At 44.7% G+C, this 16,896-nt stretch overlaps 2 protein-coding genes across 2 annotated transcripts; both read right to left on the minus strand.

Moving 5' to 3' along the window:
* Positions 1 to 958: 958 nt before the first annotated feature.
* Positions 959 to 3,897, minus strand: LOC143271876 (uncharacterized). The gene is made up of 2 exons (XM_076564366.1): positions 3,725 to 3,897; positions 959 to 2,899 (listed from the first exon to the last, which is right to left on the minus strand). Exons 1-2 carry the CDS (start codon positions 3,880 to 3,882, stop codon positions 2,644 to 2,646), a joined length of 414 nt encoding a protein of 137 aa, XP_076420481.1. The 5' UTR covers positions 3,883 to 3,897; the 3' UTR covers positions 959 to 2,643.
* LOC143271877 (uncharacterized) lies at positions 959 to 4,582 on the minus strand. Its single transcript, XM_076564367.1, has 2 exons — positions 3,906 to 4,582; positions 959 to 2,167 (listed from the first exon to the last, which is right to left on the minus strand). Exons 1-2 carry the CDS (start codon positions 4,336 to 4,338, stop codon positions 2,112 to 2,114), a joined length of 489 nt encoding a protein of 162 aa, XP_076420482.1. The 5' UTR covers positions 4,339 to 4,582; the 3' UTR covers positions 959 to 2,111.
* Positions 4,583 to 16,896: the final 12,314 nt, after the last annotated feature.

The following is a 16,896-nucleotide window of genomic DNA, read 5'->3' on the forward strand; positions in this document are numbered from 1 at the left end:
ATGACCACCACAGCAACTCAATGTTAGCACACCTGTAATGACCAAGCAACTAACTCTAGTAATTAGTTTTCTTCAAAGTCCAATTTTCTCATCCATATACACAAAAAGTGAGCAATCTTTTACCTGTTAAAAACAATGATTATAAGGGTACCAAAAGTGAATGCACATAGAATATTTTTAGGGATTCTCTAAAAGGAAATAAGGATGAATCTCTATTATCATGTCTGGTCTATTATGTGTCCTTTCTTTTGTCAGCTCCTATAGCATCATTGCACCATAGAGGTGATTGCCAAAACTGTTTGGCATTGAGTTAAATTCAGACGTCCTCAGGGCATAACATGTAATCCATTTTCTCAAGATAAGTTCAAGATATCAGCTTGGAGGCAAGGGTTGGGGGAAAGAGAACTTAGGGGAACAGGAGGTCCCAGCTGGATCAGGAACAGAGTGGGAGAACAAGGAAAAAGATACCATAATAAATGAAGACCCCACAGGAATAGGATGAAGCAGAGTGCTAGAGAGGTCTCCAGAAATCCACAAAGATACCTCCACAATAGACTACTGGCAATGGTTGAGGGAAAGCCTGAAATTACCTACTCTGGTGATCGCATGGCCGAGCACCCTAACTGTCATGATAGAACTCTCATCCAGTGACTGAGGGAAGCAGATGCAGAGATCCACGGCCAGGCCCCAGGTGGACCTCCAGGAGTCCAATCAGCAAGAGAGGGGAGGGATTATATGAGCAAGAGATCCTAAAACTGTGATATGAAAAACCACAGGGACAAATAGCCAAACTAGTGGAAACACATGAACTATGAACCAATAGCTGAGGAGCCCCAATGGAACTGGATCAGACCCTCTGGATAAGTGAGATGGTTGATTAGCTTGAACTGAAAGACCCCCGGCTGAGATCTTTCTCCGGGAGAGACCCCAAACCCAAGGAACACACCGAAACCACAGATCAGATGCAAAAGCAAGAGGGTTTATTTAGACCAGGTACCTGGGGCGAAGTCTCTTGGAGGACTTGCGCGCTTTCCTAGGGCAAGGGGGACTTTTTATGGGATCCCAGGGGCAGAGGCGCGGTTACAGAAGCGAGAAGCATAGTTACAGGGTCCCTATTGGTTGTTTCAAAGAAGGCCAGGGTGAACTTGGGGTCATATGTGTGTGGCTGATTTGGCCTTGTCCAGGCCAGCTGCTTATTCCTCAAGGCCAGGGGCCCGCCATAAAATATCAACTGTCTTACTCCCAAGGCTGCTGACCACAGTTATCTCTCTCAAGGCTGGCCATAGCTATCTCTGTCAAGGCCGGGTAGCTGGCTATGGCTGTGAACTCCTGTTTTTCTGATTCCTGCAGAATGGCGTTTCTAAGGCCAAGTTATTGGGGGGGGCATAACATCGGCCCAACGCCCCATATCCTCATAATGGAGCGGGGGTCTTTCATTCCCCCATTTTCTTTTGTACCAAATGAAATCTTTCATTTTAGGATGGAGAATAAGGGGTTAGCTCTATCTCTGACTGTCTGAGCCTCTGATATTGTTTGGTTAGGATCAAAGCCTGGGCAACAGAAACCTTATCCTTGATGAATTGCACCAATCTGTTGAGGATGTATGACCCAAACAATAAAATGAGCAGGAGGACGATTAGGGGGCCCATAATGGTGGAGACAAGGGTCATAAACCACGGTGACCTTTGGAACTATCTTTTAAATCATTTTTGTTGAGCATGGCTACTTGGAGCTGTCTGAATTGGCCGGTCTCCATAAGGGCTGCAGTCCCTGTATCTACCCCAGCAGCTATTTTGTTTATGGTAATTTTTTTCCAGTAACAGGGCCAGCGTCAGGGAAACAGGCTCTCTGGTGATGTCCCTCCTTATGTCAGGAGGACTATTAGGGGGATCAAGGGGACCCCCGGGTGAGTCTTATCTTTAGTGGGTTTGGAGAGCGTTGAACTAGATGTCTCGGTGCCCTCAGCTTCGTCGGGTTCCTTGGCAGTCTTTACATGTGACGTGTGGACCCAAGCCGCTGTCCCGTCAACCTCGGCTCTAGGTTCCTGGATTGATGGCGTCGGACCTAGACAGAGTCCCCAATCTTGAATGGGTGAGGCATCACCGGGCGGTTCAGTTGCTCCCGGCAGGCAGGGGTTTTTGCACCGTCTTTTGCATCAATTGGAGGGCTAGTGGCAAAAGAGGAGATATCAGAGTAAAGGAAATTTACAATTGGTGGGGGAGCCCCATACATGATCTCGAACGGGGTTAGGCCATGAGGCCCAGGAGTGTTCCGGGCTCGGTAAAGGGCTAGGGGGAGTAGGAGCACCCAATCTCTAGTGCCAGTTGCAAGCGTTAATTTGGTTAAAGTCTCCTTAATGGTTTTATTTGCACGTTCTACCTGTCCTGAGCTCTGGGGGCTGTATGCACAATGAAGTTTCCAATCGATCCCCCGTAGCCTGGCCACCTCCTGACTTACCTGGGAGACGAAGGCGGGCCCATTGTCTGACCCCAATATCTGGGGTATTCCATACCTGGGAAAGATGTCATCTAGGAGTTTTTTGGTTACCACGTTAGTGGTCTTTTTTTCTTGGTAGGCAAGGCCTCTGTCCATCTATGATGTAAGCGTGTCGCTCAGGGCTTTATTTCGCCCCCATTTTCTTTGTTAGTTCCTGGTCCTCCGGGCTTCCGCCATCCGGAGGGCCTGGGTCAGCGCGATCAGCTCTGCCTTTTGGGCCGATGTTCCAGGTGGCAGTGGTGAGGTCCAAACTATCTCCGATTCGGTGGTGACGGCTGCTCCAGTCCTCCGTTCTCTTTCTTGGAGGAAGCTGTTCCCATCCATGAACCAGGCAGCAGGGTTGCGGGGTTGAGGGAGACAACTGGTCTGCACACCATTCGATCTGAGGGCTGCTGGACCAGAGCTTTTACCGCATGGGAGGATAACACAGTTAATGGCTGTCCCAAAGTCAGTTTCCCTGCATCCTTGAGCAAAACAGCAATGGCTACCACATGTAGACAGGGGGGCGGGCCATCCTGCAGCTACCGGGCTTTCATGGCCCCAGTCTCTGTATCAACATTTCTTTTGCAAAGCCTGAGTTCTCGTCCACGAACAGTTTAAAGGGCTAGGACTTGTAGGGGGCTCCCTTTGGGTCCTGTCCAGATGTCAGCTGAACCTTTTTTTTTTTTTTTTTTTTTTCGGTGGTCCTTTGATACCTCCTGTTACCTGTGGCCCCCTGGACCAAAGCTGTGCGGTCATTGAGAGAGCCTCCGGTATGGGTCAGGACTGAATGTTGAGCCCCGGTGTCCACTAGGAAGGTCACTGGCTGCCCCCTAATCTTGAGAGTTATCCTAGGTCGGGGGGAGGGGGTCTCCTGGCCTTGACCTCCCCAATCTTCCAGATTGAGGACCCTTGGCTTAGGTCTCCGAGACCCTTGAGGCTTTTTTTGATCAGTCACGAGCCCAATGTCCTCTCTGTTTACAGTAAGCACTTTGTCTTTGTCAAGCAGTGTTCTTTTTTTGATCTCCCGTCCTAACTTCCTAACTCCCTCTCTGACCTGTCCCTGAGACATTACAGTGGCCAGGACTTTTTTGTTTGTTTTTCCTCTCCCTCCGTGTCTCTCTAAGTTCTTTTTTTAAAAAACGCGCTGCCGGCGTCTCTTTCTGGTAACCTGAGCCCAATCGGTAGGGGGTTAGAGCCCCTGGAGACCCGCTAAGAGCAACTGGCCAGAGATGTAGGTGTTCCCTACCTTCGCTGCTTTGTCCCGCCTTTCTCGTAGGCGACCGGCAATTGGGGAGGAAGCAGGAACTCATCCTCCGCTGTTTGGGGGCCGCTGCAGGAGCCGCCGGTCCCTCCGGCGCTGTCGGGGGGGTTGTAACACTCGGGGCGGGGTGACTCGGCGTCCATGGGTGACGACGCCCCCTAGTCACCTTTCCCATATTGGGCCGGAGCCGGTCGTGGCACATCGCTGTGGGTCGCCGGCCAGGGGGCGGTCCCTCGCCGACCCCATCCCCGGCCCCGCCTGCGTGTCCCTGCCACATCCCGTGTCCGCCTGCGCCGCCGCTGCCGACTGTGCCGCTCGGCCGCCCATCGCGCTATCCACCGCCCCTCCGAGCGAGCGGCTGTGGGGCGTTGCCGGGACCAAGGCCGCCTGCGCCGCCGCTGGCTCCCCGCCGCCCGGGTCCGGCTGGTCGCCGGCCCCGCCCCTGGCCCCGCCTGTGTCGCCGCGGGCCTCCGCCGCCCGGGTCCCGGCCAGCCGCGCCGGGGGCCGCCGCGCGCGCGCGCGCCGCCGGAGGGCAGGTCCGAGCCCGAGTAGGCGCGGGTGCGGCCGTTGGCGGCGGGGCCACTCTGCTTGGTGCCCATGTCCGCGCCGCCCCGGGCCTCCGCGATCAGATTCCCCTGGTCTGCACCAGCTCCAAGTCCGCTGTTAGGCGCCACGCGGAAAACCACGGCCCGGCGGGGCGGACTCCTCCGCCCGCACGGGAGACATGGACAGCCGGGGAGAGCGGGGAGTGAGGGGAGCCCCCCCCAGCCCGTCTCGGACCCCCGCGACCGCGCCGCGGCCGCGCGGACGGGAGGAGGCGCGGGGAGCTCCGGCACCCGCCGCCGCCACCGCCATCACCGCTGACGGCCTGCGGGGACTGGGCAGGGGGCGTCCCAGCGCCCTAGCTTCCCGGCAGCCCTGCCTGCGCGTTTCCTTTTCCCGCACCCGCCTGCAAGCCTGCCCGCGCGCCCGCCTGCGCCGGAGCAGCGGCCCGCGGGGAGAGGAAAAGACTTGCTGGTGTGGGGTTAGGGAGGAACAGGGAGTGGGAGGGATCCGCCGATCTGGCTTCCTCGGCTCCGGGATTCGGCGAGCGCTGCTGCCGCCGGGGGGCTGAGGGGAAGAGAAACGGCTTAACCCATGGGGGAGGTTCTGTTGTCAGGAGTCTCCACATGGCAATGTATGGGACCTGGTCCGGGTGGCCATGGGGACTGGAAGCAAAAACTTTTTTTTTTTCCACCTGTGAAATAAGACTGAGGTTAAAGGTTTCCTGACGAGGCCATCCTACATCCATTTTAACCCAATCGGCCTCGCAAAGAGTGATCTATTTTTTTTTTTTTCTTGATTACGACTCCTTTGTTGTTGGCTCGTGTCTTTCTTTACGTCTGACCAGTGTTTAAGCATGAGGCTCAAGGGGGTGATGACAGTCTGTCCTATGGCTGTTTTTAAGAGGAGAACGGTTAAACAGAAAACAAAAAAAAACGACAGACCAATATAAATAAGACTAAAACTCGCTGCGCGGCTTCGGTTCCAAACCGAAAGCAAAACCAGAAAAACCGTGCCCCCAGAGGGGTCTTCAGACCGTGCCACAGAGGGCACTTCAGATGAACCGTGGAACGTCTTCCAGGTTCCCAGATTCCCCTAGGACGTCTCCCAGGGTTCAGTGGCGAAGTCCAGACCCGTCGGTCCCCCCTTTCAGATCCACTGACACAGACAGATTATCAGACGCAGGCGCGGAGACAAACAAACAACATTTAACACTCAGACAAACAGACAACCCTCAGACTGGACAGGGATGACATAAATCAAGGCCGGCCGGCTTACCTCCTGATGGTGGGTCGACTATTTAGGAGGCACTGAGGCAGTGCAACTGGGACCTGTCCTTAGTGTATGATTTGGCTTTTTGGAACCCAGGGCCTATGCTGAGACATTTTGCTCAGCCTTGGTGCAGGGAGGAGGGGACTGGAACTGCCTCAACTGAATCTACCAGGCTGGGTTGAATCCCCAGGGGAGACCTTGCCTTGGAGGACATAGGAATGGGGAGTGGGTTTGGGGGGAAGGATGGGGGGTGGGAAGAGGGAGGACAGGGAAATCAGTGGCTGATATGTAAAATTAAATTAATTATAAAATAAAATTTAAAAAATTCAACATTCAATAAAAAGAGAAGATATCAGCTTGTTGACTTGTAATTTTTTTCATTCCATTTTTGCAAAAAAGTGGAATGCAGTCTTTACAAGTAATAGAGGGTTTAGGTTATAGAATGACAAGTGAGCTAGCTTTTCCTGTGCTGGCCATATGCAATTACGTCCCATAAAACATCTCTGCTTAATATATACCTCTGGCTACAGACATGTCTAAGTTATGATTCAGTCTATTTGTAGATTGGTTGAAATACCCTTCTCTACAATTAGGCAGCGGTGGGGTTCACCAGGTAAATTGATTTGAAAGCCTGACTATGTGCCTCAGCTATACCCCCAACAGTGTCAAAAATCCAATCATTAAAATTAATTCCTTTGGGCTTTGACAGATTTTCAGTCACAGACGCAATAAAATTCAGGAGCTCAGAGTTCCTTAGAGATCATTTAGTTCAGCTTCTTTATTTTATAGCTGAGCAAACTGAGGCTCCAAAAGGAGGTAACCTCTTCCATCCAAGGTCAAATGCTAAATTAGGAACAGAGCCCAGCCTAAGCATCCAGTCTCTTTGCATCCTGTCTCGAGAGCATCCTCCTGACCGAACAATTTTCCTGATGCTCATAAGTCCCCAGAGCAGAGGGAAGCCTATGTCTTCTTTTATTCCAAGGAAAGTCAGAACTTCAGCTTATTCGTCGACTATTTTTGGTGCTCTGACTCTCCTCAGGACCAAGCAGAGTTGCTGATGCTTTATGTTTCTCTACAGGAGAAAGCTTGACTTGCTGAAACAGAATTAAAAAAAAATCACAAATGTAACAGCTTTTATAAAGGAGACTATCTGGCAGAAAATTCATTCCTCTGATGGGGAAATAGGATTAGACAGGAGATGAGGCAAAGGCATGAATCAGCATCGACTGTCTTTAAACTGAGAAGTGGATGGCTTTACACTCTGAAGAAAGAAGGGGCAGGTTAACTGCTGCCAAATGTAAAAATGCATTTCCTGTGACTGCAGAAACCTAATCTTGTCTGCACATCTAAGATGAAATGGAGAAATATAGAAGTTGTCAGTCACTGAGTGCGGAGAAGGGGTTTTTAATCACATGATGATAGCTTAGATTAGCTGAGCACCTACTTTGAGCTTGGAACTCTCTATGTAGGATCTTTGATTCTTGCAAAAACTCTATGAGATCTTACATGAATACTCATTTTACAGAAGAGAAAAGTAAGCCTAAGAAACACAGATCACAAAGCCAAAGATACTACGAGAAGCTCTAAAATCATGGTCAGACTGGTTTCCAGACCCCAGTCATTTGAACAGCTCCTAAATCAACAGCAATGTCTGGTGTTTTAGCTCTAAATCTTATTTGAAACAAAACAAAACAAGCCTGTGATTGTTGGCTGTGCATCAGAGCTTCTATGTCTCTGTTTCTTCATCTTTTTTATTGGTATTATAAAAATAAAACAAGACCATGAGTGTGAAATTATTTCTAGGCAGATGGGTATAGCACAAATATGTTCTTTATTAACCATTACACTCATTTACAACATTTTTGGAAATATGTCTCTACAGAAAGATTTTTGACATATAGAAAATTGTTTGTGTGTTTGCATTTTGAAGATAAATCAGACGATCATTTAAAGGGTTTCTATAATGATCATTAAGTACCATGAGTGATGGCTTCTGTATGAAAAGAGGCATTTATGCACTTAATACATAAATTAAAAGCATTTAAGTCACTGAAGAATGTCTAATTTATAGCAAACTATACATTGGTTAGTGGAAATTTTTGCTTCCTTTGATTATACAGACTTACCAAAAAGATTAAAAAGAAATGCTGTACCAGAGAAAAAACTGCATACCTGGGGTGGCGATAGCCTTGGCTCTGCTCTCAGTCAAGTGAGTGACTTAAAGCCAATCGTTTACCTCTCCAAACTTTGGTCATTTCATCTTTCATTGGGTTAAATCCTGGCACATGTCTTCTCAAGTCAAACATCAACAAAATGTACCTGTTTGTTCTGCTGTTTTCTATTTAGTCCAGAAGGGCAGCAGGAAAGCAGTGCCATTCTTTTAACAAACATCTGTTTGTCATCACGACAAGAAAAGGCACTGCACCAGGCTCTGAAGGGGTCCCAAAGATAAAGGAGACAGTGTTTGGTTGTGCTGATTGCCGGTGCAGAGGAAATGTAAAACCCCACAAGAGAGCCATTGACTTAGAAAAGTTTCCCGTCCATGGTCATTTTCAGTGAAAATATAAAAGAATCTCAATTCATCTTCTCCCTTATTATTTTCTTTATTTCCAGAGAATTGAAAGGCAGGAACCAGAAGCAATGTTTCCAAGGGCGAGTTGTTAGGCAAGGAAGAAAGAAACATCACTGGCCGGTTCTAATCTGCAGAGAGCATCTCTGTCTTCCCAGCAGGAGAATCTGGAAGCAGGCAAGCTAACAGAGCACAGCTGGACCCCTGCTTTAAAAGCATTGCTGAACTCTTCTGTCAAGATGGACAAGGACAAGCCCAGACTCAATATTTAAGACTTGGTCTTAAAACAAGTCTTGCTCCTCTTCTTTCCTATTTTTCCTCCTCTATTCATTCGTTCTTTTCTTGTTTTCTTTCATTTTCCGCTTTGCCTTCTTACTGTCTCCCTTACTGCTGACCTTTCCTATCTCTTCCTGATTCCTACTTTCCTATCTGTTCTTTTGCTGTCACAACTGTTGCTTTCGCCATTCTTTTTCTCCTTGTTTCCATTTTTTCACTAACCCTGAACATTTATCTACTTCTGTTTTAGTTAGGGTTTTATTGTTGTGAAGAGACACCAAGATTTTGGCAACTCTTACAAAGGAAAATATTTATTGGGGCTGGCATACAGGTTCATAGGTTTAATCCATTATTGTCATGGTGGGTGGCACATACAGAGAGACATGGTGCTGCAGAAGGAGCTGAGAGTTGTACATCTTGATCCACAGGAAGCATAGAGAGACTGTCACACTGGGTGTGTCTTGAGCATATAGGAGACCTCAAAATATATCTTCACAGTTACACACTTCCTCCTAAAAGGCCACACCTACTCCCACAAGGCCACATCGCCTAATAGTGCCACTCCCTATGGACCAAGCATTCAAACACATGAGTCTACTGGGAGCTGGGGGGAAGGGGAGGCATTCCTATTCAAACCATCACATCATCCTTGTCTATTTCATACATCTCAGCCCTTCATTCTGTACTCTCTGCCTCTGTGGTGGTTTAAAGGAAAATGGCCCCCATAGGGAGTTGCACTATTAGGAGATATGGCATTGTTAAAGTTGGAAGAATTGTGTCACTGGAGATGGGCTTTGAGTTTTCAGAAGCCCAAGCCAGGCCCAATGTCACTCTTTCTGCCTGCTGCCTGCAGATCCAGATGTAGAACTCTCAACTCCTTCTCCAGTACTATGTCTGCCTGAATGTCACCATGCTTCCCGCCACGATGATAATGGACTACCTCTGAACCTGAAAGCCATTGAAATGTTTTCCTTTATAAAAGTTACCTTTGTCATGGTATGTCTTCACAGACAGAGAACCCTAATTTAGATAATCACTTAAATATGATTGCTGCCATACATTATACTGCTGCATGTGTCCAATCCATGCTTAATCGGAGATTCTTAGCATTGATAAAAATTAGTACATTAATGTGTAAACTTGTTAAAATTTCCTTTATTACTGATATGTTAACTAGCACTCTTGAATGCCCTGAGATATAGATTTGTTGTCTAAACCCCCACAAAGCCAACATAACTCTACTCTCTTTTACTTACAAAGAGCCCCCCGCCCCCTACTCTTGGTGCGTGTATAATACTTTATATAGGCAAACACTACTATAAAATTTGCCCTTGCTGTTCTCATAAAGCAAGGGTGATTCAAAACCAGAAAGCTTTAACTTGATTCACAATTACTTCTCTAATTGTGTCAAACAACAGGAAGATATATGTGTGAGTTTGTTATTTCCTTTGAGGATCATGAAGTTTGAGGTATTTTCTCTCCAGAATTTGCCTGGAGAAAAAGAAAAGCAACATTCTAAAGATCCTATGTTACACCTTCCTCTCATTGGTAGACTCTGAGTTAAATCTTGACACAATATAGAAGCTTCACAAACATTGTGCAGTCTTCTCAATTGTCTCATGAGAATTCAATAATGAAATAATTATGCCATGATTAATCCATTTTACAGGAGAGAAAACTAGGCCTTCAGAGTTTAGGAATGGGCAAAAGTTCAAATAAGAAATGGCAGAACAAAGAGATGAGCACTAACCTAGCAATTTTCTGATTGACCCCTGGCCTTCAATTAAAATGAAAAATAAAGTATGTACAGAGTTGCTGAGCTTGCAGGATATTTCCCAAAAATACTTGGTTTATAAATGGCCTTACATGATACCTGAGGGTGGGAGGGGTATGGTGTGCTCCCTGGTATGAAAGTGGGTAAGGCATGGGATTTGGAACTGAACATCTGAATTACAGTGCAGACTCAACCATCTTACCACCATGGGACCCAGAGCAAGTCCATTCTCTGATCATCACCTGCTCAATAGGCATGCCGTGTCACTACACAGTATTTTGCTATGCTTTCTTACTGGAATTCCTCTGGGGTCATCCACAATCATTCCAGTACTCACTCCTGCTAGTTTATAAAGACACCACTACAAATATATAGCAGATATTCCCCTAGTGAGCTAGTGACAGAATCAAGATTGAAATTTAGGTCTCCTGACACATAGTCCACAGACCATTCTTCATTCTTCCCTGTGATAACCTAATGGGTACCATTTGTGCACTCCACCAGAGCAAATAATCATAGCCAACACTGAGGCTCACATGCTCTCAGCCATACTTCATATTCTGTAATTTCCCATAGTCACCTCTGAGCTTTTTTTCTACCTGCAAATGACCCTCACTAACCTTTATTGTACCTGTATCTCTTCTGAGTCAACAGATACTTGTGAACTTCCCTGTAAATCCCCATAATATTTTGCTTGTTTGGTTAGAGAGTCTCTCTGTCACCTCTTAATAACTTGCACACAAGCATATTTTTGCCCTCCCTGCATTTGAAAAATAAGCGCTTCTGACCATTCTCTTTCTTTAGTCTTTCAACTCCCTAAGGGAAGACACTGTCTTGCACATCTTTGTTTGTGTAGTTATGATAGTTTGGGTTATACAACATAAATGATGGAAGCTCATTATATATAAACAAATTGAATACTTCTGTCTCTGATGTTGCTATTGTGTGATTTCAAGTTTCCATTTTTTTTTTTTGTCTGTAAAGTAAAGATAATGAGATTGATCATTTCTTGTTGTGGTGAAGGCCAAAGAAAATTGGTATAGTAGTAAACATAGCTAACCAATAAGTTCTACCAATAAGCCAGATAATCTTTTTTGAGACAGGGTTTCTCTGTGTAGTTTTGATGCTTATCATGGATCTTGCTCTGTAGACCAGGCTGGCCTCGAACTCACAGAGATCTGCCTGGCTCTGCCTCCAGATAATCTTTTATGTGTCTTCCAAGCTTTATTCACTTAATTTTCTTAGGCACATTAAATTAAATGTTGTTATCACAATTGTGTAAGGAAGGATATTGAGGTCCAGAAAAATTAAGAGTTTAGGACATGATTATAAGAACAGTGAATGCTGTGATACATAAAGCCTCTATGATGCCCTTGCTCAAGACCAGTAACCCAAGTCTGTGCCCTATATGTAGCACTTACCAAAGTGCTTGACACATAAAAGGTACTAAATATAAGAATTGGTTTCGTTCATTATGATCTTGATGAATAAAGTTAGACTTTGCTTTCTTCTTCCAGCCTGAGAGAATACCTTAAAAACATGGTCACCTTCTATGCAGCCCAGTTTCCCTGAATATAGTGCCTATAGAAACATCTACATGAATTAGTCATGGCAGCAAGGAAGGTAAGCAAGAGAAGAGGAAAAGAAAATATAAGGTGCTTTAGCATTCATCAAAATTTCCTTCTAATGTAGCTCAATACTCATTCGTTCGATTGTGATCTCACCAGAGGCCCTGGGAAAAGAGCCTAGGCCCACAGAAGATGAGGCACAACAGCAATAAAAGAAGTAAAAGGTAAACCATAGGCTCAGCATTCGGTAAACCAAGTCTAGTCAATAAGGTATTGCAATTGAATGTAATACCCTATGGACCCCATGTCTGAGGATCTACACCACTTGCTGACTGTTCTTCTTTAGTGCATCCTCAAAGTACTAGTTCCAAGTACTCTTAGTCCCCCATTGTCAACATAGAATGAAGAGAACTTACTCCACAATAGCATGGAGCATTAGCTGTTAACATATGACTTGTAATTACTATAGGTCCTTGCCTTTGTCCCCACAGAACCCACAAATAGACTCAGACATATAAAACCTGGATGCTTGATGCATCTGAAGAATTCTATCTTGGAAAGAGCAATATCCAACAAAATTGATCTGAAGATTCAAACCAATTTTTTAAATGGCATCTTATATTTCTGAAATGCATTACATAGCCAAGACAGGCTTTCAATTCCTCATCTTCCTACCTTTAATTCCAAAATGTTAGGAGTACATAACTGTGCTACTACACCCAGAACTCAGGATTTCTTGTTTTCATTGTGGGTAGGAGTAAAGGAGGTGCTGAGGAATTGAGCAACTGGAATCTAGGGCTGCAACTATAAAAAAAAAAAAAGCCTATCAGTCATTGAATTTTGCACACTAAGAACACTGGATAATATATAAATTATCCAATTTTATAATCAAAATAATGCTGCAAAGAGATTACTATCCCCATCCTGTAAATGAGAAAATTGAGGCTTAGAGGGTTAAAGGAATTTCCTGTGTGGGTCAAATAGAGATGACCAATGAGTCCTGGTGTTAACTGTCCTACAAAGCTCCTCTGCCTCAAAGACTCTGAAAGTGTAGGTTTTCTGGATGGAGGCAGATAATTGCATGGCTCTTCTCTAGCCCAAGTGGTCCCTGACCTTATTTGAGTCTAATGCCTGGGGATCCAGAGAGCTGAAGGTCATACAGTAGACCAGAGCCACCTCTGATACCCTCTCCTTTTCTCCCCTCCATCCACCTACCCACCAACCCAGCCACTCACTCTCTGAATACTATTTTGATTTCTTGAGATTGAAGAGAAAGTAGAAAGAGATTGAAAACAAGCTGCGGTCATTTCTAATTTATCACTTTTGTCTGAGAATTTTTACTTACGATTGAAATAGCATTTTCTTTCCTACAACTCAAATTACAAAGCAAAGCACAGGAATGGGAGAAAAAAAATCTATTAAAACAAGATCCTTGCTACTTTATGGTAATTAAAAGCAATAAATATTCTTGCCCACGGTGTTAAAAATCTCAAATAGCCCATGGGTCAATACTGTTTCTCTGGTTAGGATGGTAATAAATCTTTATTCCTTTTGAGTCAAAATAAGAAGGGGTTTTATTCATGAGTTCCATGACCTGGTAGTGTAAAATTTTCCAAACAAGCATCATTGGAATGAAGTTTCACCACCAAGTATGTTATTATGCCTTCTTCTAACCCACTTCCTCTACCTAGAGAATGTATGTCCTTGTGTGGTCATTTTATAAACACTCTAGTACTTTCCTCCTGCATCATGGTAGCAACACGGTATAGGCTCTCATTCATCTTTCTCACATCACTATGACATGATAACATTCTCTATTCTGCTAAGAATTTAAAAGGTTTCATTTTGGATTTTTCAAATTCATCTTTCTCAAATGCTATTGTGACACCAACAACTTTATTGTGGCCCATTGAGATATTTTGTTTGTTTGGTTGGTTGCTTGCTTGCATGCTTTAATTCAGTTTGGTTTCATTTCTTTAATATTCTGAATAGCAACATTTAGTGTCTTCCATGTTCAACTTATTTAATGAAAGTATTTCTTTTGACTATCAGTTTGTGGGGATTAGACTTTGATCAATTGACCTCATATTGCTTACATACTGGTGGCTTGGAGCATATCCTAGTAGGTCTTGCCCTTTTCCATTTAAGACCCATGGGTACATCCAAATGCACAGAGGGTGGCTGTGCCTTACATCTTAAATTTTCTATCACCTCTCAAGAACACCATGCTGAGACCAAGCCTTCATCAAATGACCCTTGGGAGGCACTCAAAATTAAACCAGAGCCAGTTTTCCCAAGTTAAGATCTTTGTTTTTAGCTGCAATGAACACTTCTCACTTAGCCCCCTGTGGTAGTTTGAATACAATTGGTCCCATAATCTCATAGGGAGTGGCACTATTAGGAGTTGTGGCTTTGTTGGAATGGGTATGGCATTGTTGGAGGAGGTGTGTCACTGTGGGGGCGGGTTTTGAGGTTTCATGTATTCAGGATAACACCCAGTCTCAACTTCCTGTTGCCTGCAAGATGTAGGACTCTCAGCTCCTTCTCCTGCACCATGTCTGCCTGCATGCCTCCATGTTCTCTGTTGTAGTGGGTAGCCATTCCAGCTTTGACCTGAAAGTTCCAACCCCCACAGAGGCTACAAAGCGGGGTTGAGAGAGGACACTGAAGACCCGAGATCCGGATGCATGGGCTCTCTTGGTTCCTGGACCCAGGACACTGAAGGTAGACTGAGTAGAGTTCTCCAAAGAACACCACCGGACTGCAACTTTCCTAGACCCTGCAACCTATCCCTTCATTTGTAAGTTACCCCACAAAATAAACCTCCCTTTTAACTACGTGGAGTGGCCTTAATAATTTCACCAATACTCTGCCATGATGATAATGGACTGAACCTCTGAAACTGTAAGTGAGCCACCACAATTAAATGTTTTCCTTTTTAAGAGTTGCAGGGGTCATGGTGTTTCTTCACAGCAATAGAAACCCTAACTAAGATAGCTCCCCTGCAAATGGATACAGACAGTCAGACTTTTATCTAAATGGAGGATGGAAGAGTGATGTGCTGAGTCTCTCTGGGGCTCCCTCAAGGAAGCTATGTGACCTTGGGGAAATCATTTATTCTCTAGGCCTCAGTTTTCTTAAGCACAGAAGAGTGGGATTTGAGGCATTATAAGGCTCTTCCATATGCATTACTTTATCATTCTATGAATTATGTGCACTTTGTCCCAACTCCTGTTTAGGAGTCAGTCCTGGGAGGTGGGGTGGAAGCACAGATGTAGTGAAAGTAGAAGCTTCCCTCAAGTTAAGTTACTGTGGTAAGTCCACCCTTCTCCTTTTGGCAAAGAGCACACTGTCTCATAGAACTAATTTTGTATATAGAGTTTATGTTAAGTTCCAGTTGCCTCAAAAACGCCATTTTGTTGGGGTGACTCAGGGGTGACTTTAACATTTAGCTAGCACAGCATAATGTGTATCAGGCTAGCTTAGAGATAAGTGCATGAATGTTCATAAGACATATACAAAATCAGCAGCATTCTAAAAGGTTTCTGGCCCAATTTATGCCTAGGCAACAATGCCCATTTTATTTTCTATGGAGAAAAGAAAAACACCTCAGAGAATAGGTTTGCTGAATAAGATAGACCCTTTTCATGCCTATTTATTGCATCACAGGTTGGCTGTAGGATGCGTTATGCTAAAGAGGACTCAGGGTAAAGAGTAGGAAATGTCAAGAGTAAATGCATGTCTGTGAATAACACTATGGAAAAACTTGCTCACTAAAATGAAGACTATACAGCAAGCCTCCTTGTTTGTATGTAACTATTTTCCTAACCGACGATTCAGCACCACACTTGTAAATCTGAGCCACTTTGCATTATTTTCTTTGAAAAACTTAGGCTGGTCGAGAAGAGGGAGGGAGGATATTGAGTTTGCAATCTGGGGAACAATGAGGAGCCTTAACAATGGATAAAGGGCCAACATGTGACTTAAAAGCAACTCAAATTCCCTGAGCTGGCTTCCCAAGAAGGGCTAAGCCTGGGCCTGATAACTCAGTGTCAGTAGCAAATAGCCACAGTAAATCATAGATCTTGTGGCCAAGAATGGGTCTCGATATGTATAAATAAACCCTGGCTAGAGATCTGACTCCATAAGCAAAACAAGCATCCTGTTTATGCAAGGAGAAAAGATGCTAGTGACAGATTTAAAAAAAAAAAAAAGTGGACACAATTACCACAACCCTAGTTGACCTGCTTTGAGTTCTGTGATTCCATAAGGAGAGGAAGATCTCTCAATGCAACATCTGATGATCTGACTTAACTATGAAGACATTCTACCTTACTCTAAAACCCAAGAGTAGCATGCATGATATGTCTTTTAAAGGGTTTTTCATAGTTTCTATTTGGGCAGGAAGGTTAAAAACCTGTATTAAAAGGGACAAGCAAGGTACATAAAGACCACTGATATACAATTATACAGTCAATTAATATGGACATTGTTGAGACACTTAACTCCAGCACTGGAGCAGTAGCACAGTGGGTACAATGTTTATTGAACAAGCATAAACAGTTGAGTTTGAATCTCTCTCACACACATAAAAGCTGGGTGTGATGGCACATATTTGTAGCCCCAATGCCAGGGGCTGAGACAGGTCAATTATGAGGCCTCACTGGTCAGCTAGTTGAGTTGAAATGGTATGTCCTAGATTCAGTGAAATAAATAATCTTGTCTCAAAAAATTAGAAGACAAGACTGAAGAAAACATTCTGATATCAACCTCTGACCTTCACACGTGAAAGAGTGAGACCCATGGGTAAGTGCACTTGCATATACATGCACAGATGTGTATACAACCATCCTACACACACACAAAAGGAGACCCCTGACCTAATCCTATAATCTGTTTATGCACTATTATTCTCTATGTCTTAAGTTGTAAATGTGGTATATTGGGGGTGACATTCTGCCTCTGGACTTGGAGAATGACAGCAGAGATGCTAAGTTTGGAAAGTGAAGATGAACAGGCACCAAGGAAAACGAGCCAGAATGATTCCAGATTCTGACACTAAGAGAAGCTAGGGTCCTTGTTCTTAGTTGGTGCAAGCCATTAATCCCTAGCTCCTGTAGGACAGAACAAAATTCCTTTGATCTTTCTTTTATTT

Source organism: Peromyscus maniculatus, chromosome 2 (assembly GCF_049852395.1).
Source record: "Peromyscus maniculatus bairdii isolate BWxNUB_F1_BW_parent chromosome 2, HU_Pman_BW_mat_3.1, whole genome shotgun sequence".
Lineage (NCBI taxonomy): Eukaryota > Metazoa > Chordata > Mammalia > Rodentia > Cricetidae > Peromyscus > Peromyscus maniculatus.